The 23,761-nt window shown below is 51.0% G+C and overlaps 1 protein-coding gene across 1 annotated transcript; it reads left to right on the forward strand.

The window, feature by feature from the left end:
• The first annotated feature begins 19,605 nt into the window (after positions 1-19,605).
• On the forward strand, positions 19,606-23,200 carry COPB2 (COPI coat complex subunit beta 2). Its single transcript, XM_069212142.1, has one exon. It carries the CDS (start codon positions 19,842-19,844, stop codon positions 22,590-22,592), a length of 2,751 nt encoding a protein of 916 aa, XP_069068243.1. The 5' UTR covers positions 19,606-19,841; the 3' UTR covers positions 22,593-23,200.
• Positions 23,201-23,761: the final 561 nt, after the last annotated feature.

Raw genomic sequence — 23,761 nt, forward strand, 5'->3', positions numbered from 1 at the left:
AACTCAAACTACATTTCCCATAAGTCTCATAGTCGGTGGCCAAGATGGCGGCATGAGCAGACGTGTGATTATGAGCTCCGCCGCCCAGGCCTTTCGAGCCACAACGCGGCCCCGGGCACCCTTTGGAGAGGCCGCCCCGGCGTCCGGAGGTCGCAGAGAGGCCCCGTGAGTGGAACCCAGGGCTCGGCGGGGTGTTTGGCAGCCCGACTGGAGCAGCTGGGCCGAGAGATGGTGCAGGCCTAGGCCGCGCTCAAGTGCCGCGGGTGTGGCGGCCGGGAGCTGTGACAGTGAGGGGTGGAAGAGCAGGAGGCAACGGGGCTGTGGGCCCATCCTGGGCCTGAGCAGAGCGTGGGCCTGGAGGAGTCGGTGGCAGCAGTCGGGCCACAGAGCTACGGAGCCAGGGTAGGGGGCCACACTTGGGAGTCAGCAGCACGTGGCATCGGCCTTCTGCTGCAGTGGTGATCGTCAGGCCCCGAAAGGGCCCGCTTGGGACCGTGGCAAGGCGGCATAAGGGGGCTGGAGCTCCCGTGGTCCCCTAGGATGGTGAGGGGCTGTGGGCCCCGTAGCACTTAAGGGAGAAGGCGGAGCGGCGGCTCGGCGGGACATTTCGGCCTGCGCCACAACGTACTTGGGCTGGTGACTGTCTGCTGGGTCCAGGTCGTAGTGGGCTACCCCCCGGTGGGCCCTGCAACCGGGGAAGGCTGCAGAGTGCCAGCGCTCTTGGGGCAGAGGAGGAGAGGTCGGTTGCTTCACCTTGGCGGGGTCATGAGCCCGGGTCTGGACTGGGTGGCCCCGGTGAGTGGTGGTGACCCGGTGGAGGAGCCAGACAGTGGAGCAGCGTCGAGAACTTCGACGGGTGCTGGTTTTCCCTCACCGACGGCAGTTGAGCACGACTCTGATGGCGTCCTCTAAGCCGAAGAGAGACCAGTCAGTGAGGGAGATGCTGACACGGTCTCACCCGCCCCAGGGCAAGCAGCCAGAGGGGGCTACCTTAGCAAGAGGGCCGGACGACAGGGGCGAAGCTGAGGAGGATGGAGGGGCCCCGGTCACAAAAGGTTTTCTCACCTCTTTATTTGACTCTCTCAGGATGGATCTGCAGGTGCTGCGTAAGACATTTCTCAGGAGATGCAGGACATGCGAGTGGACAATACGACGCTCGGGGAAAGGGTGTGGAGTATGGAAGACAACGAGATCTCCCGGGGGGGAAGAGGTCAAACAATTGCAGCAAGAGGTCTTGCGTCTTCGTGAGCAGCAGGAGCTTCTGCAGATCGCGACAGAGGATTTAGAAAATCGCTCTAGAAGGCACAACATTCGGGTCCGGGGAGCCCCGGCCGGGGCGGAAGGGGGAGACATCAGAGAGTTTGTCACAGCGCTGTTCCACTCCATACTGGGTCCTGATGATTCACAGGAGATCACGCTGGACCGGGTCCACAGAGCAGGGCGGATGGGGGAGCCAGTGATCACCCTCCGGATATCTTAGCGTGCCTGCACAATTTTGTGACTAAAGAAAGTATCCTGCAGAGAATGCGCAACCTCTCCCAGGTTCAGTTTAGGGGGTACACTTTACAGCTGTTCCAGGATCTCTCACTGCGGACATTGCAGAGGCGACGAGAACTTAAGCCCATCACAGAGCATCTTCGAGCGCACTCAACGCCCTACACCTGGGGTCACCCCTTTCGCCTTGTGTTCCGCTGGGGAGATCAGCTGCGCCAGGTGAAATCGCTGAAGGAAGCGCGTCGGATCCTGAGCCTGGAGGAGCCGGAGCAGAGTGACGGGTCGCATGGAGAAGCTGCTTCTGAAGACGGCCTGCGTTGGCGGCGGAAAGAGAAGAAGCGGAGGCAATCGAGGCCGTCTACGACCGAACAAGCGCTGGAGAGACAGTCTGTATTGAATAGCCTTGCGGCGGGGACAAGTGCCTAGATGCAGACCGTCCTTTAGGGTCGTTGCAGTGGTCTGGGGTCATTTGAGAGTATTGGTGAAGCTGCTGGAGTTGGGTCTGGGCGGCGGAGTCTCTGGGCGCCGAATAACCTTGTGAGGTGTGGGCGACCCCTGTCTGGAACTTGCCTCTGTTTGGATGTTCGCTAGAGGACATGTGCGAGTTAGATATACACCTGTTGTTTACTTTTGCTTTATGTTGTTGTGCTTCCTCTGGAAATCCTGGGTGCCCGAGACAATATCGCTGCTCTTTTGTGGGTGAGCCCTCCCTGGGTGGGATGCGGGGGCTGTCCCTGGGTGGAGGCCTTTGGTTGACAAGCTTCACTCCCTCAACTACCCATGTCTTTAAGTGTTTGAGCCTTAATGTTCGTGGGCTTAATAGTCCCGCCAAAAGGTTGGCAGTCCTCTCTGCCCTTGAGCGATCCGGAAGCCATATATTCTTACTACAAGAAACGCACTTACTGTCTACAGACACTTATTGTATGCCCTCCAGGTGGTTTCCCTGACAATTTTGGTCTTCTGCACCTACAAAGCATGCTGGAGTGGCGATCTTGATCTCGAGGGCCTTTCCTGGGGAAGTACTTGCTAAGATACATGAGGTTAGGGGTAGGTTCCTGGCCATTAGAGTGCGCTTCGAGTCCTTCCACTTCACAGTAGCTACATTATATGCCCCCAATGACAGGCAAGAATCATTCATGAGACAAGCTATATCCCCTATGCTCGCTACGCCGGACAGGGCTATACTTGTAGGGGGGGACTTTAATTTGGATATGGACAATGACTTGGACCGCTCTGGACAACATTTTGGGCAGACGGGGGTGAAGACGCCGGCGGGGCGACAGTGGCTGGCTGACTGTGACTTGGAGGACGTCCGGGGGAGGGCACACTCGACTCTTCGGGACTATTCATTTTATTCAGCGTCCTCCAGGACATACAAGCGCATAGATTTCTTTCTGGCCTCCTCAGAGCTTAGTTCTCGAGTCAGGGAGAGCGTGATTGAACCCCGGGCCTTGACGGATCACGCCCCTATTACATTGGTGGTCCGCTTTGATGGGGGGCGAGCTCGGGCCCCCAGTTGGCGTTTTAAGGACACTATGCTACAGTCTCTGCCGGTGGAGGAGGCGCTGCGGCGAGCGATTCTTGACTATATTAGTCACAATGACGGTGGGAGGACTAGCTTAGAGACACTTTGGGAGGCGCTGAAGGCTGTGATCCGGGGGGAGGTGATATCTCTCTCGGCCAAGGATAATAAAGCTAGGAGAGAGCTGAGAGAGGCTCTGGAAAAGAAAGTGTCTGCCTTAGAGCGTTCTCACAAGCACACGGGTACCCCCAGGGTGTGGAGGGAGTTGGAGAAGGCGTGCCGTCAGCTGAAGCGGCTCGATTGGGATAGGGCGGAGTATGCGGTTGCCCGGCTTAAGCATAAATTCTACGTAGGGGGTAATCGCTGTGGGAAACTCCTTGCCCATACATTGAGAGCCCAGCGATCGGCAAATGCGATAAAGATGGTGCGTTCCCCTGCTAGGGGGGGAGGTACTGTCAGATCAGCAAATAGCTGAGGTGTTTGCAGATTTTTATAGAGAGTTGTATACAGCGGATGCGGGGAGCGGTGCGGATCCTGCCTCTTATCTCGCAGAATGTAAGATTGCCCGCTCCGTGAGCAAGATGTGGCCTCCCTTGACCAGCCCATATGAATAGAGGAGGTGACTGCGGCGATTTCTCGCCTTACGGTTGGGAGGTCGTCTCGCCCTGATGGCTTTACCGTGCTTTTTTATAAGACTTTTTGCACTGAGTTGGCCCCGCTCTTGGTGCGGCTCTTTAACTCCTTCTTACTAACAGGATCCCTCATGCCTAGCATGTTAGAGGCTACCATCACGGTCATACCTAAGCCTGGGAAGAACCCAGAGGAATGTGGTTCGTACCGGCCTATCTCGCTCCTAAATATTGATGCCAAGTTATTTACGGGTATTCTAGTGCAGCGACTTAATCCCTATATGCCGGGACTCATCGACCCGGATCAGGTGGGCTTCATTCCCCACCGACAGTGCGGGGACAACACGAAGCAGCTCCTACACTTAATAGATAAAACTAATAGATCCCATAGGGAGGCTCTCCTCCTCTCCATTGACACGGAGAAAGCATTCGATCAGGTGCATTGGCCCTATCTTCTCCGGGTGCTGGAATGCTTTGGGCTTGGGCCGCCGTTTCAGACCTGGATTCAGTGTATTTACAGTGCACCTACGGCCGCAGTCAGCGTGAATGGGGTTCTGTCGCCTCAGTTTCCGATAGGGCGGGGGACGCGGCAGGGGTGTCCGCTCTCTCCACTACTGTTTGCGCTTTATATGGAGCCCCTTGCTCAGCGCCTCCGTGGTGATACTCATATCTCTGGCATCAAGTTTGGGGGGGACCACCACTTCATTAGTCTCTATGCGGACGATGTGATTCTCACCCTGGCGGATCCAATGGTCTCACTGCCGGCGCTCATGGTGGCCCTCAGTGCGTTTGGCCGTGTATCTGGGTTTAAAGTGAATACACAGAAATCTCAAGTCTTGAGTTTGTCAAATCTACCAGTGCATGAAGAGACCCTACGGGCTCGATACCCTTTCATATGGTCAACGTCCCATGTGCCTTATCTGGGCATTGCCTTGGCAACGTCGGCGGCGAGAACGTCTAGCATGAACCATGCTTCCCTATCTCGGGAGATACTGGGGGACTTGAAGAAGCGGGGGAAACACGGACTCTCTTGGTTCAGGAGGGTCTCTGCGATCAAGATGACAGTCTTGCCGCGCATACTCTATGTGTTTCAGATGCTCCCTTTAACCCCGCCGCCACGCACCATAGCGACCCTCCAGTCAGCGATCTTGAAATTCATGTGGGGGAAAAGCCTGCTCGGATGCTGCGTCGTGTCCTGTACCGTCCAAGGGCGGAGGGTGGCCTAGCTTCTCCTTGTCTGCTGACGTATTTTCAAGCCGCCCAGCTACGCTACTTGCTGGAGTGGAGTCGACCCCTCACCGAAAAGCACTGGTGTTTTATGGACCAGGCGGTGGCCGGGTCTCATATCTGGAAGGAGCCCTGGCTCCGGCGTAGGCACAGAGCATCAGGACTTTATTCCTCTACGGTTACGGGTGTGATGCTCCGGGTGTGAGATGCGGTGGCGATGAAGCGGGGTTTGACGACCTTCCACTCCCCGATGTCTCCGATTTGCAAAAACCACCCGACTTCGGCCCGGGTCTTCAGGCGGAGCGCTTTCAGCGCTGGTATGAAGGGGGCTGCAAAAGAGTTGGCAGCTTATTCGATGCGACTGGATTAATGACCTTTGACCAGATGAAGGAGACTTATGGGCTCACGGAAGCAGACAGGTTGGCGTATTACCAAGTTCGGCACTGGGCCCTCCAGCCGGCGATCAGGCCGTTGGTAGCCAGACCGCTTACTCGTTTGAGAAATGGCTCATGGGAAAGAAAGATGACAAACGGATGATTTCCAAATTGTACAAACTTACAGGCGGAGACGCAGCCTGCTAAAACCAAGGGATAGAGGAGATGGGAGGAAGAGTTGGGGAGGGAGCTAACAGAGGAGGAGTGGGAGAGTGTTCACTATAGAGCGCACCACACAGCCTACAACACGTCACGGACAGAGACTGCCTACAAGCTTGCCACTTATTGGTACTATACCCCAGCTAGGGTGCATGCATGGGACCCCACTAAGTCTGACCTCTGCTGGAGGGGATGTGGCAGCACTGGCACACTTATACACCTACTATGGCATTGCCCCAAGTTAAACAGATACTGGAAAGGCATTCTTGACAGAGGGTGGGAGATGTAGGAGACATTTGGAGGCCGTTTATTCAGATCCTCTCCGCAGAATTCAACGAATTAACTTGCCCTGCATATCTAAGGGTGTTGGGGCTGCTGGGGAATGCCTGAGGGGTGGTGGCGAAATGGTGCAGAGGAGGGAGATGGGACCAGGGCTGTTCCTGTTGAACGGGAGATGGGGGGACAGGAAGAGAGGCACTGCTGGGGACTGCAAGGGGAAGCACAGTTTTGTGTTTTGTATTTTGTATTTTGTGTTGTGGTTTGTTCTCGAGTTTCTACTCTCCACATAGACTGTCTGTCTTGCCATCTGGGTTATGGGCGATAGCCTTCATAAGACGAGCTCTGGAGATGAGGGAACGTGTTGCATTATGTCTGTCGGCTTTAGGTACAGGCCCGTCTGTCAGCATGTGTAGCAGGACTTCCTGCAAAACTTGTGTGCCGGCCGATTTGGATGTAGGCACAGAGTTCTGTATTTGGTCTGTCTATATTATATACCAATAAACAGATTTGATCCATAAGTCTCATAGTCCTTGACCATACTGCTCCCCCATTCATAGTCCATCAAGTTCTATAAAGCCCTTTGTGACTTCTGTCCTTCTTTCTTTGCAAAGATAGAACAGCTTCAACGCTGCATGAATGACCTGTCTCCAACAGGGATATAAGGAATCAGCAGCAACCCCAACCAACTGCCCATCACGAAGTCTGCATCACAGAGGTTGTAACTTCAGCACCAGAACTCCATCTTGACCCTTAATGGGCCATGTCCCAACATCGGCTACGCTGGTTTGTCATCCGTACTTCTGTAAATGAGAAAAAACAGTTGTAAAACCATATCTCTTGTATGAGAAGGTTGAAACCAAACAATGGGTTGATTTCATAACAATATCAGACTGATAATAAACATGGTAGGCAACACCAACAATAATCATCATAACATACATTATCAAAGCGTCTTCGGTGGGAAAGTCCTCGCCTCCGTGTCCTTATTGAAACTGAAAATCCTTGATGCACTAGCTAGAATTATTGTTATTCTTTGTCAGGACCGGAGGCTTTGGATTGGCTACTTCAGAGCTGCGCCACCAACAAAGCTACATCCACGATTGGTTTATGATAAGACGCCTTAAAAGTGGAATCAAAGGACCAATTTGCTACTGCCGTGATGTCCTGTGACCTGGACCCGGTGGGAACGGCTTTAGATGCCATGGCGCCTCAAACCCAATGTCCTTCAAAGGTGCACCTGCAGGTTGAAGAGCAGTCTTTGATTACGGAGCCCAGCCGGGCTTTCAGTGGGATGATGGGATTCGTGCTTGCGTTGCGTGGATGGTTGGGATTGATGTTAAAAGTATTCTGAATCGCAGGACTGAGAGGAAGAGTTGTCCCTGCTCTGGTCTTTTCCTTGAGAGAGGCCTGAAGGACCCAGAGTCGTCTAAGTCCTGTGTCCATGGTCCAATAGAAACAAGGAAGCCATCTGCCCCAACGCCTCAGAATGAGGCCATCCAGAAGAGCCCATGATTGGGTGATCAGGGTCAGTGGTGTTTACCTCCTGCGGGGAGGGGGGATTACCCGAAGAGCCTGCACTGAGTCGCAAATGGCCCGAATCGCAATTTGCAACCCTGCAAAATCGGAAATGGGATGCAAAAATCCCATTTCCGCAATGCAAGTTGCAATGTGAGCCATTACCGACTCGCAAAAATTGCGACCCCATTGTGCGACCCGCAAATAGGAAGACGCAATTTGCGAGTCGCAAACCATATGAAAAAGCCACTCGCAAATTGCGACTAGTCGCAAAAAGCCCATTTTGCACACCCAAATTACCACGAAGTCAGAGCAGGTGGTAACCAGAACAAAAGTATAAAAGGGGACCCAGAAGGCATCTGGGTTACTCAATATGGCTGAAATATATGTGATAGCAAGGAGGAGGAGAGTCCACGCCGCCCAGCAGAGGAGGAGCCAGAGACAGGAGAGGATATACAGAACCAGGCAGACACTTTTCCAACAAACTGAGGAGGAGATATATGATAAATACAGACTCAGCAGTGCAGCAATATTAGAATTAATAGATCTACTCAATCCGCAGCTTCAACGCCAGACTGTGCGCGGCAGCGCCATCCCCACACATGTGCAAGTGCTATGCTCACTGCACCTCTTGGCCTCGGGTAGCTATCAGGGGGTCATTGCTGTGGCAGGTGGGGTACCTCAAAGTGCACTCTCACGGTTCTTCAGATGTTTCTTAGATGCCATACTCACACACATGTCCAGATACATATACCTACCCAGGAATGAGGCAGAAATCAACAGCACCAAGTTGAAATTCTACAGAATTGCCAACTTCCCACATGTAATAGGGTGTGTAGACGGGACACATATACAAATATGCCCTCCTGCAAATCTGGAATATCTGTTCCGCAATCGGAAGTGTACCCACTCACTGAACATCCAGGTGGCATGTGACGCCTATTATGTCATCACTGACAAGGTAGCCAAATTTCCAGGGAGTACACATGACTCGTACATTTTCAGGCACAGTGGGTTACACCAACGCCTAGAAAGTGGGGAGTTTGGAGACGGATATCTCTTAGGTATTGCTGAAGACACCCTGAAACCATACACACAGGTCACTGTAGAAACCATCCATGCCCTGCTAACATTGTTAATTTTTGCCAAACAGGTGACACTGCATATGCGCTATGACCATGGATACTTACCCCGTACCTAACACTCAGCAATGAGAATGAGAGGCGATATAACAGTGCACATAGGCGGACCAGAAATGTCATAGAGAGGACCTTTGGACTGCTAAAGGCAAGATTCCGATGCCTCCACAGAAGTGGAGGTGCACTCCAGTATGCCCCAGTAACAGCATTCAAGATCGTTGGCGCATGCGCAATACTACACAACATTGCCACCAGACATGGGCTACATCTCACCCCTGAAGACCCAGATTCGGAGGATGACGAGCAAGAGCTACCACATCGGCAGCCTGGGGATAGAAGCATTGCAAATCAAGGCAAACATAGACGGGACCACATTGCAAACCAATACTTTGGAAGGTACGTGGCAACTGTCACCACACTCACTAATGTCACACACAAAGAGCCCAGTTGTGAAGTGGATCAAACAAAACATTTTAATAAGTGAACCTAATAACTAAAGAACAGAACTGTTGGTAAGGGGCTGCACATGTCCACCCTTAATGAGGACACATTAACTGCATGTGCCTCATGAGTCCTGCAGTGTTTGTGCCTAACACGTCCTCCTGGTACGCCCAGCATGGCTCGTGCCAGGTGGGTCAGCAGACCCCTGACGTGCACTGCCACTCCGCAGTACATGTGTGTCTGTGGCAGATGCACTGCTGATAGTGGACCCCTCCTCACTCTCCTGAGGGGTCTCAGCCGTGCCACTTGCCACCTGCCTGGCCTCCAACATGCCCACAGCGTGGCTAATGCGGCTCAGTCCCCGCGCCACATCCCCTGCAAAGTGGCCCAGGTCCACCTGCAGGCTCACGGTCCGTCGTGACAGGCCTGTGGGGTTCACTGCAAGACGGACAATGGACGCTGCCATGCGGTCAAATCTCTGCACTAGTTGGCGCTCACGGCACCTTGCACTTTGTCTCTCAACCACCAGTTCCATCACCAGTTGGCGTATTGAGAGTGTTAGGTCACTGACATTGTCATTCAGTCCTGAGAACTGTGTGCTCACTTCTGCCAGGCCATGAGTGAAATTGTGTTCCATCCTCTGCATTGCCCCAGAAATAATCCTCAATTGCCTTGTTTGCAGGCACTGACCAGATAGGAGGGATGCCTCAACTGCGGACATGGATGCCTCCCCTATATCCTCCTGGGCCCCTGCCTGGACCTGGACTCTGCGTCTGCGACGCGGTGGTGGTGCTGGATCTTGCTGACTCACAGTGTGGCTGGGACCAGGTGTCATGTCTCTTTCCTCCATGTCCACTTCTTCATCTGGAGGGAACTGTGGTGGTGTTGTGCTGGGCCCAGTATTGGCTGCTGCAGCCTCCTGCCCTGCCTGTGGCCTGCTGTCTTCACCCTGGATGGTGTGGCTGGTGGGGGTGTCTTGTGGGAGACCTGTGGGACATAGGGAACACACTGTCAGTCTCTAACATCTGTAGTATGCTTTCCTAATAAACATTTGCCTATATGCTGCCTACTGTACTACATTGCCCATAATGCACCATTCTGGTGGTTGCTAGTCTGAAATGGAACTAGTCTGGTTGTGCATGCTGCTGTGTACTGGGTGAGTGCGGGTATAGCATTTATAGGAGTACATGCATGTTTCATGGTACTCATTTTTGACAGTGCTCCCATTCATGACACTGCCTCAGGCTCCAGGGTCTGCTCCACCAATTCCTCCATGGCTGTGGGTGGTGGGATGGTGGATGGGCCTCTTCCTGTGCCCCTCATCTCCCTGAGGCGCTCTGCCACCCTCTCCTTTGTCCTGGAGCGCAGGTCATACCACTGTTTTTTTATTTCTTCACTGCTTCTGTGGCTCTCCCCTATGGCATTGATCCTCTCCTGGATTTCCTGCCAGATCCTCCTCTTTTCAGTGTCTGGGACACTCAGGGATGCCTTTCCATAAAGCTGTTCATGGTGCTGGCAGCATTCCTCTGTCAGCACCTCAAGTTCCTTCTCAGAGAATTTCAATTTCCTCTTCCTTCCTGCACTGCCTGTGTCTTCCATGGTTGCAGCTGTTCCTCCAGGTAGTTGCGCAGCAGTTTGAAAAGGGTGTGGTCCTCCCTCCTCCAGGTGCAAGAGCCAGGAAGTGTTTTTCCAACAGTTTTGCTGCACCTGCATGCAATTTGCGACACCAGACTCACAAATTGCAAGTTCGTTTTTAGCGAGGTCGCAAAAAGCGAGCTCGCTAACAGCGGACTCGCAATCTGCGGTGCAACATCATTTGCGAGTCGCAAATTGATGTCGCATTTTTTTGTTGGATCCCATTTTGAGAGTCGGAAATTGCGAGTCGCAATGACTCGCAATTTCCGACTCGCAAATTTTTACCTTCCTACATCTGGCCCTTAGTTCTTTATTGCTGAACCTTATGAGAGGTTGAATAAATGGGTGAAATGCCTGAATCAAGGGCCTGTTCACAGCGACTCCGCCAATTTTTCCTCTACCTGATACTCATATGGCAAATTCGTATAGACCCCAAAGGATTCATCTTCATTGATATATTGGGCCATAATGGTGCAATGCACTTATGTAGAGCTCCCAAGGAGAAGCTGCCAATTTTATGTGGGAGGAAAGTTACGGAGGGGCCCAAATAAGTGAACGTACCTGACAGTAACCACTGCCTATGCTAGCCGCGTCAAAGGGGATTGAGCCACCTGTAAACCCCCCTATGGGGGAGCCCTGCAACTTTTATGGAACCCCATCAGGCGTTCATTGGGAAAACAGTGGCAGTTCTAAAAGCTGATTGGCTTGCGTTTACTCCAGCGATGCCGATCAGGAGTTGAACATGGGTGTGGTCTCAGTGTGCATGTGTAGAGCTGGAAGCGATAGAGGACACATATACTCTTGACCTAGCGCTGTGCGCACTCACAGAGTCCTTGCTCAATGCTGGCAGAACAAAGGAGAGGGAACACAGTCCCCCATAAAATGGACCAAAGGGCCGAATGGTAAATCTATTAAGCAATCAATGTCAATAAAAAAAATAACCAACACAGTGAATGCAGAGAATGGAACACTTATCTGCTGTTGCAACAAAAAGAGGAAGGACAGAAGTCACAAGGGGGTTTATATGAGCTGATGGACTATGACTGCTAGAGCAGTATGGTTGAGGACCATGAGACTCACTGGAAATATAGTTTACGTTTTTGTTTAATGCTGATTGGCTGCTGTGTTTTTCAGTAGTAAAGAAAAAGCAGTATAATCCGAAGCCTCTGGTCCTGACATAAAATGAGAAATGTCCTAACTAACATAAAGGAAAGTTTGAATTCTATTAAGGACATGGAGGCGAGGATTATGCAGCCCTTTCTTCACTTTTAATATCAAAGCAAGTTCAAGTAAAAAAACACTGAAAAACACATATCCCAAGAATCCCACAACGTTTCCATAGTAACCATAAACCAATAGTAACACCGTCTGAACATCCATATAAATGTATGTCGGGTCCAGTCCTTCCTCTTCTTCGCTGTCGGAAGTTAAGTTCAAGCGGCCTCAATCCGTTTTGGAATCATGTCCTAGAATGCAGAGGAAACGTTAATCATCCTCCAGCACATCTGACAGAATTTTTAACCATTCAATGTGAGTATCAGAAGAAATGTCAACAATGTTATAACTTAATAAAACGTCTCCAAATAAAAAGGCAAGAACATCAATTGACAGTTAGAATGGTGTGCAATCTTCTCATAAACGTCATGCTAAGGGTCGTAGTTTGTGAATAAGAATACTAGCTGTAATTATACCTGACTCCTTCAATAACCCTCCGTGTATTGTACCAATCCTTGGTTGATTAGAAGAAAAACAGGGAGGAATGTAATATAAATGTATAGGGTGAGATAATCCTTGCCTCAGTGTCCTTAATAGAATTGAAACGTTCCTTTACATTAGCCAGGAAATTTCTCATTCTTTGTCAGGACCGCAGGCGAGGATTATGAATGTTCAAAGTTTACTCACCACCAATGATGCAGCCTCATGAATAGGTTTGAAATAGAATTTCTTAAATGTGGATTCCGAAGACCAGCCAGCCACATTTATTATATCCTCTAGCCTGCCACCTACCTGGATTGCCTTAGAGGCCATAGCACCTCTGGTAGAGTGAGCACCAAAGAGTCAAACATCAAAACCTGCCTCTGTCATAAGCCATCTTACCCACCTGGCAATAGACGGTGAAGAAACCGCCTTAAACTGCTTCTTGATGGCAATCAATAATTGTTTTTCACCTGGTGGTCTTACTTCCATTGTCATTTCCTCATACGCTTTCAGGCACCTTACTACACAGAGTTTAGGATGAGCTTCAAACATAGGATATGATACTGACCTGTTTTTTATTTTGGTCTGTCTAGATATAATAAATGTAACCCCCTCAGGTGTAAAAGCCCTTGAAACCCTTGATGTGATGTCAAGGGCCTGGACATTCGAAACTCTCTTGAACAAGATGAGGCATCAGAGTATGGCCAATTTTTCTGATATTTATTTCCTGGATACGTACTGGTTATCCTGCCATTCCAAAAGCAGATGGAGGGCCCTATTAACATCCCATAATCCGGCGTACCTGGGCTCTAGAGGTCTAGACAATCTGATACCTTTAAGAAATTTACAGACCCATGGGTGCTTCCCCACCAGAATATTATTGATGGGAAGGTGCCCGCAGAAAAAGCTGATCTAAAAGAATTCACTGTGTGGTAAGCCAGCCCCTCTTTGAACAACTCAGCTAGGAAATGTATTATATGTAGAATCGGGCCCCCACGGGACCCAGGTGCTTCTCCAGACACCAATGAAACCATTGGTTCAAGGGCAATTTATAACTTTTGGTTGTACCCGGAGCCCATGCTTGTCTGAGGGGACTGCTGGCTTCCTCTGAAATTCTGGTGTCCTGCCATCGTCCCCTGAAATCCTCCAGGCCATCAGGTTCATGTGTCCTTGCATTACTAAAGGATGCGGGCGTCCAGCAGGGTCCCGTAGGATCCCTTGCGACAGTGGCAGTCTGAGCGGTTCCATCCATGACAGTTCTAGAAGTGTGTGGAACCAGGCTTGTGACCTACAAATCTGGGTAATAAGTACTAGGGATGCTCTCTGTCTCTGAACCTGAGTTGCCACTCTGGCGATCACGAGAAAAGGGGGAATATACGAGGCCTGTCCCAATGTCCAATCTTGCAGGAAGGCTTCCACTGCTGCAGCTCCCGGGTCTGGTCTCCAAATGAAATACCTGGGGAGTTGTGCGATCACCCTGGATGCAAAGAGATCCACATTACAAGGTTCCCACCACTCCATTAGCTTGGAATATTGGAGGATACAGTTGCCAATCGCTGGTATCCACTCTGCCACCATGTTCTGTGACCCCAGAAGGTATTCCGCCGTCACTGATATTTGTTTCTGTAGACAATAGTGCCAAAGGTCCTTGGCCAGTTCCGCTAGTGCTCTGCAGAGAGTGCCCCCCAGTCTGTTGATATACTGAACCACAGTTGTATTGTCCATCCTCAACAAGATGCAACCAGAAACCTTGTCCTGAGTTAGGGATCAGATCTCAAAGGAACCAGCGAGAAGTTCCAGGCTGTTGATATCCTGACTCAACTCCTCCTGCGTTCACTTTCCCCACATTGGGTTCCCCAACCCAGTCTGCTGGCTCCCGACTCTATTATCAGGTCTGGCAGGGATCCGAAGATCACCCATCTGTTCCAGGCCTCCATGTGGTCTTTTCACCATTGAATCTCTGTTCTGGCTTCCTGTGACAGAGTCACTTGTTCAGAAGGCCTCTCCTTAAGTGGGATGCTTTCAACTGCTGAAGAGCCCTGTAGTGCAGTGGTCCTGGAAAAATAGCTTAGATCAAGGATGACAACAATCCAACTATCCTTGCTAGTTGCCTGAGAGATATCCAGTCCCTCCTGAGAACTTTCAGCAGTTCCTTCTTGATGTTGGTAATTATTTCCTTTCCAGATGTTTCAATGTGGCTGACGTGGTGTCATTAATTGAGATGTAGTCAGCTCCGCTTTCTCTCTGTTGATGAGAAACCTGTGGTCCTGCAATAGCGCAATAGTTGTGTTCAGGTGGGCCACTTACTGTGAGCGAGACTGACCCATTAGCAGAATATTGTCTAGATATATAATCAGTCTGATACCCTGCATTTGTAGTGTCTCCATGACCGGTTTCAGGAATTTAGTGAAGCACCATGGAGCCGAGGAGAGTGCAAATGGTAGAGATTGGAATTTGTAGGTCTGGTTTCTCCATTGGAACTGGAGGAAGCGACGGTGGGATGGAAAAATGGGGACCGTCAGCTGGTGAGGTCTAGTCAGATCAACTAATTGCCCTGAAGGAGAAAGTCTCTTAGGAGGTTGATTCCCTCCATCTTGAAGTGGGAGTAAACCAGCCACTCTTAGAACTCCTTGAGGTTTATCACCAGTCAAGAAAACCCTTGGATGTGAGAAGTCCTGATGATAGCTGCCTTGTAGAGCAGCTCCTGGACTTCTGTGTCAATCAATTCCTGTAGAGAAAAATGTATTGGACGTGGTCTCACATTTTGAACCAGAGTTCCGTAGAACTCTATGTGGAAGCCCTTGACAATCTCCAACACCCAAGGGTCTGAAGTGATCTGGGTCAATTTTTGTAAGAACAACCTCAGTCTCCCTCCTATTTTTTGATGGGTAAAAATGGTACTGCTCACCAGTGGAACCTCCTGGGCATTAGCTCCTCCTCTGGTGGCATGGCTGGCTCTGCCTCTCCCACCTCCTCGGTTGGGGAAGAAGGTGCCCTGTCAGCCATCACTCCACCTGTTGTTGCGGCAAGCCTGGCCTCTGATGGGTTCTGATTGTAAGATGTGACTGGAGGAGCGACCCCTACCTCTTCCAGCCCCATAGAAAACCTTACCCAGGAAAAGTTTCTTAATAGATGATTGCTTCTTGTCTAGCGCTGAGAAGGTTGCAACAAACTTCTCCAGTTTTTTCACGAAGGGTTCTCCGAAGAGGTTGCCTTGCACTATTGGCCCTGCCTCAGATGATGAAGTTTGGGGTTGATCTTTATTAGGAGAGATCATCGTCTCTCAGTGGAGAGGGCACATTTGGCGTTCCAGAGGAGACAAACCACGCACTGTACCCAACCTGCCACTATGTCTGCCGAGAGAGGGGATTCTGACCATTTGGATTGCTCCATTAGCTCTCTTATCTTAGTCAGGGGACCTAAGACATCCAGGAGCTTATGCTGGCATGCGCGCCAGGAGCAGTTGATCCCTTTTTTAGGATATCTCATATATTTGGAGAAAATTTACATAGTTTAGGGTCAATAGTGGGTGTGACCGCCACCTTGCCCTCTAAAGTCAGTCTGGGACACTCCACACGTAAACGAGCACGTACCTCCTTATCCAATGTGTGACGGATTTTACTAACCACGTATTCAGCCACTTTTTTGGTCCAGGACCCACTCTGAAGACCTAGGGTGGAATATGTCTTCAGGGTCAAACATATCACTGTCTCCTTGATCCCCTTCACAAGAATCTGAGGTGTTAGCTTTCGGGCACCAAGGTCTACCCGAGTCATGTCCCTCATCCGATGATCCCTTGTCATCATTATCAGCACCCTCCCACCCCCAATTTGGGAAGACCCCAGATCAAAGTCGAATTCAGGGGCGACCTTGTCGCCATGATCTCTGGATAAAGCAACCTCCCGGCAGAGCACATTCTTTAAAGAGCGTGCACTCCTACCAAAGTTTTCCCGTAATCGATTGAAGCCTTCCAGGTGCCCTGCATCACATTTTAGAGGTCCTGAGGAAGTTGTGGTATATGAGCTTCTGGTACCTGCCCCAGCGTCCCTCAAGATCCCAGATCCCGCTGAAACCTGGGACATGAGTTTGTCTACACTGTCCTGCAGGGGTGCCAGCACTTTGGCAATTGCTTGACGTATCAGACAGCTGAAATGTTGTCCATTTTCAGGAGGATACAACAGGCTATCTGGTCCCTGGTGAGTGATTTGATGGCGAAGGACCCCACAAGAAGTTCCAGGCAGTTGATGTGGAGCTTTAGTTCCTCCTCCAACCATCTGCCTCCCGTGAAGATCTCTCTGCATCTTGCTCCCCAGCCGAGTTGGCTGGCATCTGATTCTATGATCAGGTCTGGGGTCGTACCGAATATTGCTCGGCCAATCCAGGCCTCCATGTTTTGCAGCCACCATTGAAGCTTTGATCCGGTTTCCGTCGACAGGACCACTAGCTCTGAGTAAGCTAGACCCTTCCTGAGTGATCCGCTTTCAGTCTTTGCAGGGCTCTGTAATAGAGAGGTCCAGGTATATAGCTTGAAGAGATGACGATAGGAGTCCCACTATTCTGTTGAGTTGTCTCAGGGAGATTCTGTTCCTTCTGAGGGCTTTCTGAATTTCCTTTTCCATATTGGTCATTTTGGGGGCTAGAAAGCTCAGAGTGGCTTCTGTCTAATTGATTAGGAGACCCAAGAATGAAATCTTTTGGTTTGGGTTCAGTTCTGATTTGTCCCAGTTGATGACAAAACCTGAATCCCACAGGAGCGCAATAGTCATGTTCAGATTGTGTGTGAGATGGTGTTAAGACTGGTCCATCAGCAGAATGACGTCAAGATAAATGATCATTCTCACTCCCCTGGTGCGCAGATTGTCCACAATCGGCCGGTGGAGAGTGGTGAACCACCAGGTGCTGTTGATAGTCAGAACGGGAGAGCCTTGAATTCGAAAGTCTGTTCCCGCCAAACAAATTAGAGGAATTCTCTGTGCAGGGGATAGATATTTTGATTTAACGCACCCGCAGGGGGTGCCAGCAGGCAAAGGGAGCAAGCGCCTGTTGTGAGGACCACAGTCGTCTTTCTAGCTCGTGGCATGTGAGCGCGCTTTTCACGCCATGGGCTAAATTCTAGATTTGAAGCTGGTCAGCAAGCTCACGCCACCAGATTCGGCAGGACTGGAGTCGGCTCCCGTATATTCTCAACGGTCAAGCAGTCAATTTCTTGGCAGAGATAGCTTCTGACGGTCTAAGCTTCTGCTCAGTCAATAATTACAGATCAGCCATATCAGCAGGTCATGTGTTCTTAGACGGAAAACCAATAGGGGAACACCCTCTTGTGTCTAGGGTGATGAGGGGTATTCATTTGGCTAACCCACCTCAGCCAAGGTATGGTCATCTATGAGACGTGAATATCATCCTGAAATTTTTATGACACTGGCCTTGTAACGCCGACTGATCTAGGAAACAACTGTCAGCTAAAATGACTATATTATTGTGTGAAATATCAACACGTAGAAGTGTGTCAGAAGTGAGAGCTCTAGATATTTCTGGTCGTGTCTTCTCCCTAGATGGAGTTACATTTTCAATATCCAGAAGAACGAAAACTTTTTCAAGGCAAGTAACATCCTAGTTTTCCAGAAGATGCTAAACTGTATGAGGTGCAATGTTTAAGGGAATATGAGGAGCATACCAGGGAATTCTGTCAATCTCCTGGAGGTCAATTGCTAATTGCACTTCAGAAGCCTTTCCATCCAGTATCTTCAGCTACCTTAGCTCGTTGGGTGAGATGGATTCTGACTGAAGCAGGAATAGATACTTTAGTTTTTGGGGCCCACTCTGTACCGGGTGTTATACCCCTTAAAACTCTACCTGACAGATCTAATGCCTTTACATCAGAAACTTTTTTACATGATACCAAACACAACAGTAAAGTAAGTTTGGCAGAGAGCTGCTTCCTGGAAAGGTACTTACTAACCAGCCAAGATTCTAAGAAACGTAAGTCAATATTAACATCCTAAAGGGTAGAATAGCGTGGTTGAGGAGGGTAAGAAAAATAAATTCCTCCAAGAAGTTTACACGCAATCGGAAGTTCACCAATAGGCTTACCATTGATGGGAACATGACATGCTGAGATGGCTGACCTGTGATTATTAACAGTTCTATAGGCCATACTTGAAGCAGCCAAATGAGAAAAGAAATTTAGGATCATAGAACAATCAGCTGAGAATGGATCAACACATCGTTCACTGCACCAAGTACGCTGGTGTTTCCAATCGGAAGCGTAATGTTATTGCATGGAACAGCTGATCGGGTGTAGGCCGGAGAGCTGGTGAATTCCTGTACGAGATGAACACACGTGTCTCTCTTGTGTTCAAAGCGCCAGGGAGTAATGCTGACCACCGCTGTCAGAATGAATTGTGCATGAACACCAAAAATAGAAAGAAGACAGCCTACAAGCATAATGCGCTGTCCTCGCTCCCGCTCCACATATAATTAAAGGCGAGGGTTAAAGAAACCCTTGCCAGGAGGATATACGCTCCCACAGCATAAAGGACGCATGAGTGTGCAATAAGGATCGGAAGTGTACGATCGTAAAACGGTGAGCTATGCAATTAACAAGTCAATGAGGAACATAGCTGAAGCGCAGTGCGGGTGAGTGCTATAAAATGCAGAGCACTCAATTGCAACTCATGACCCGCTGTAAAACACATTCAACAATATAAACAGGACATTTAACTGCCTGCAAAGCAGCAAAGAAAGAGGCTAAGGCAGTGGTTCCGAACCTTTTGACTTCTGTGGATCCCCGCTTTATCATTAATGGAACCCAGGGACCCCCACTGAATCATCATGGGAATCTGGGGACCCCTGCCTGAGTCATTACTGGAAGCTGGGGACCTAATTTGTCAATATTTTTTAATTTTCTAGGCTCTCGCGGACCCCCTGAGAAGGCTTCGTGGACCCCCAGGGGTCCCCAGACCACAGGTTGGGAACCACTGGGCTAAGGGGTTTACATAGGGCTAGGCTCTATGGTGGTCATGTGGTACTGTGTCACAGGAAGTGACATCTATGGTTTGTTTTTCTGATTGGCTGCTGAAAAATTAAGGCATGGAAAGAGAAGCATAATTCTCTCCTCCGGTCCTGACACAGAATATCTCAGACAGCTGGTAGTTTGCCTGCATCTGCAGTGCGCAGAGGAGCATTGCGCCTACGGGCAGCATATTATGAGTGAGAAGTTAGCAGTCTAGTTTCGGCAGCGCTCCGTGCGCCACGTCAATGACTGCCCCGGAAGCTGCACGTGCTGTCATTTCTGCTGCTTGCAGATGAAGTGTCGCGAGATTTCTGTGCTGAAGCTCCACGTCCTGTCATTTTTGCTGTTTCCCCTCTGAAGTCTCGCGGGATCTGTGCAGACGCTCCACGTCCTATCATTTGCGGTGTTTAGCCTGTGAACTCTCGCGGGATCTGTCCTGAAGCTCCACGTCCTGTCATTTGTGGTGGTCATCCTCCGAAGTCTCGCGCGATCTGTCCTGACGCTCCACGTCCTGTCACTGCTGCCGTTTCCCTGTGAAGTCTCGCGAGAGCTGCGTCCCGGAAGCTCCACGTCAGTCGCCTCAGCCGCGGTCCCTTGAGCTCGGCTCCCGCGGCCGGTTCTCAGCCCCCCCCAGAAGCCCCCACCAGAGAGGCCAGGATGCCGCTGCGCCTGGACATCAAGCGCAAGCTGACGGCGCGCTCGGACCGCGTGAAGTCGGTGGACCTGCACCCGTCCGAGCCCTGGATGCTGGCCAGCCTGTACAACGGCAGCGTCTGCGCCTGGAACTACGAGACGCAGACGCTGGTGAAGACCTTCGAGGTGTGCGAGCTGCCGGTGCGCGCCGCCCGCTTCGTGGCGCGCAAGAACTGGGTGGCCACGGGCGCCGACGACATGCAGGTGCGCGTCTTCAACTACAACACGCTGGAGCGCGTGGCGGCCTTCGAGGCGCACTCGGACTACATCCGCTGCCTGGCCGTGCACCCGGCGCAGCCCTACCTGCTGAGCAGCAGCGACGACATGCTGATCAAGCTGTGGGACTGGGAGCGCAAGTGGGCGCTGGCGCAGGTCTTCGAGGGCCACACGCACTACGTCATGCAGGTGGTGGTCAACCCCCGCGACAACAACCAGTTCGCCAGCGCCTCGCTCGACCGCACCGTCAAGGTCTGGCAGCTGGGCTCGCCGGCGCCCAACTTCACGCTGGAGGGCCACGAGAAGGGCGTCAACTGCCTGGACTACTACAGCGGCGGCGACAAGCCCTACCTCATCTCGGGCGCCGACGACCGGCTGGCCAAGGTCTGGGACTACCAGAACAAGACGTGCGTGCAGACGCTGGAGGGCCACGCGCAGAACGTGTCGTGCGTGGGCTTCCACCCCGAGCTGCCGCTGGTGCTGACCGGCTCCGAGGACGGCACGGTGCGCCTCTGGCACTCCAGCACCTACCGCCTGGAGAGCACGCTCAACTACGGCATGGAGCGCGTCTGGTGCCTGGCCAGCCTGCGCGGCTCCAACAACCTGGCGCTGGGCTACGACGAGGGCAGCATCATCGTCAAGCTGGGCCGCGAGGAGCCGGCCGTCTCCATGGACGCCAACGGCAAGATCATCTGGGCGCGCCACTCCGAGGTGCAGCAGGCCAACCTGAAGGCCATGGGCGAGGCCGAGGTGCGCGACGGCGAGCGGCTGCCGCTGGCCGTCAAGGACATGGGCAGCTGCGAGATCTACCCGCAGAGCATCCAGCACAACCCCAACGGCAGGTTCGTGGTGGTCTGCGGCGACGGCGAGTACATCATCTACACCGCCATGGCCCTGCGCAACAAGAGCTTCGGCTCCGCGCAGGAGTTCGCCTGGGCCCACGACTCCTCCGAGTACGCCATCCGCGAGAGCAACAGCCTGGTCAAGATCTTCAAGAACTTCAAGGAGAAGAAGGCCTTCAAGCCGGACTTCGGGGCCGAGGGCATCTACGGGGGCTTCCTCCTCGGGGTCCGCTCCGTCAACGGGCTGGCCTTCTACGACTGGGACAACACCGAGCTGCTCCGCAGGATCGAGATCCAGCCCAAGCACATCTTCTGGTCCGACTCGGGGGAGCTGCTCTGCATCGGCACCGAGGAGTCCTTCTTCATCCTCAAGTACATGTCCGAGAAAGTGGCCGCTGCCCAAGAGACCCACGAGGGGGTGACGGAGGACGGCATCGAAGACGCCTTCGAGGTCCTGGGTGAGATCCAAGAGATTGTAAAAACCGGCCTCTGGGTGGGCGACTGCTTCATCTACACCAGCTCGGTCAACAGGCTCAACTACTATGTCGGAGGGGAGATTGTCACCATTGCTCACTTGGACAGAACCATGTACCTGCTGGGGTACATTCCCAAGGATAACCGGCTCTACCTCGGGGACAAGGAACTGAACATAGTCAGCTACTCGCTGATGGTCTCGGTGCTGGAGTACCAGACGGCGGTGATGAGGAGAGATTTCAGCATGGCTGACAAAGTCCTTCCAACAGTTCCGAAGGAGCAGAGGACGAGGGTGGCGCACTTTCTGGAAAAGCAGGGTTTCAAACAACAAGCCCTCGCAGTCTCCAGTGATCCTGAACATCGCTTTGAGCTGGCACTGCAGCTCGGAGAGCTGAAGATTGCCTACCAGCTGGCAGTTGAAGCAGAGGTGGAGCAGAAGTGGAAGCAGCTGGCAGAGCTTGCCATCAGTAAGTGCCAGTTTGGCCTGGCCCAGGAATGTCTGCACCATGCACAGGATTATGGGGGCCTCTTGCTGCTTGCTACGGCCTCTGGAAATGCCACAATGGTTAACAAACTTGCAGAAGGAGCAGAGAAAGATGGCAAGAATAACGTGGCCTTCCTCAGCTACTTCTTGCAGGGAAAGCTTGATCGTTGCTTGGAATTATTAATCAGTACAGGGCGCTTGCCCGAAGCTGCCTTCCTAGCTCGTACATATTTGCCGCATGAGGTTTCAAGAGTTGTCAAGCTGTGGCGCGAGTCCCTCGCAAAGGTGAATCAGAAAGCTGCAGACTCCCTCGCAGACCCCACCGAATATGATAACCTCTTCCCTGGTTTACGAGAAGCTTTTGTGGCTGAACAGTACCTGAAAGAAAGTGGAAATTGTGTTCGACCAGCCAGGGAGTACCCACTTGTCACTCCAAATGAAGAGAGAAATGTCTTAGAGGAAGCTAAAGGCTTTAAACCATCAGGAGTTGTCAAACCACAGGCTCCAGAAGGAGGTGCCCCACCATCTCCGGTATCTTCTGACTTACCTGCATCTCCAGGTCCTGTCCTCATCGACCTGCCAGAGAACACAAAGGATGAAAAGGCTTTCCTGGAGCTGGAGGACGACTTGGACAACATGGACTTGGAGGACATTGATACCACCGATATTAATCTTGACGAAGAGTTCTCTGATGATTAAACGACAGCGCAGCGTTTGTTTCTGTGACCAAACTTTTTCTTCTGAAATACACTTGTTAAATCACTTGCTTCTTTACTTATTTACTTCGCAAAGAATTTAATTTTTATAAAATATATGCTAGCTTAATGCTGATAGCTAAAAAGTAGAGTTCAGTGCTTTTCTAGACTTTACCCTCATCACATTCGTACGTTTTAAAAGGTGCATCATTTTCAGTTCAGTGTGTATACTTATTGCTGTGTAGTAACGCCCTGAACACAAAAAAAACAATTACACAATCTTTGTTAATCGGTGGGGGCTGCAAATAAATTCTAGTTTTCTTCATAAAAAAGAATGACTTAATAGTTAACTTTGCAGCCAGGTTGGGTATGTTATGTGTTGAGAAGGCAAATGACATCACTTGCCACGTTGTGTGGTCCCATAATCTTGTTTATTGATTGAGGCACACAATATCCAATAACAATGAATTTGCCTTGCATGGAGGCCCAGAAGCGCCGTTTAGTTCTGTCTCCTCTAACCTAGAGTAGAATAATTTATGTAAAACATGCTATATTTCTCTCTGCAGAACACAAGTCTGCACGCTTCACGTAATAAAATGTGTGCCTCTTTTATTCTTGTACCCCAGTTATGTTCTACAACTGACATTCAGTTTTCATGTTAATATGCGATAGCCTGGGTCTGAGCTTGGTACAGGGTAGGGCATGGGTGTGTCCTGCATATGATCTCTAAGTTGTGTGCGTTTCCACTTCCCAAACTCGGGATTTTCTGCCTGCACCATGGCTTACCTGGTGGGGGTGGTGCAGCAGGACTTTAATTCACAGCTCTATTTCTACCTTGAGTTAAGTGGATATCAGTAGAGTTCCTCTTGATTGTCAAGCGAGGAGAACACACTATAGTATATGTTGAAAAATGTAGCAGAATCTATCTCTCGTTTGTGATTGTTGGCGCAGGTGTGCTCCAAAAACCCGTTTACCTGATCCTTGAAGACATGCTAGGTCGTGGCTGGCTGCTGGGGAAGGGTGTTGGGTAGTGCAGCACCGGTCTGTGAGGGTGTTGGTGGATACAATGTAATCCATAATATGCATTTTTACATTGCACATTTTGCCATTAAGACCTCGTAACAATATCAGTTTGGATGGCTTTGATATTCATTTTTTAGGGTGCCATCCAGC

This window comes from Pleurodeles waltl, chromosome 10 (genome assembly GCF_031143425.1).
Source record: "Pleurodeles waltl isolate 20211129_DDA chromosome 10, aPleWal1.hap1.20221129, whole genome shotgun sequence".
Lineage (NCBI taxonomy): Eukaryota > Metazoa > Chordata > Amphibia > Caudata > Salamandridae > Pleurodeles > Pleurodeles waltl.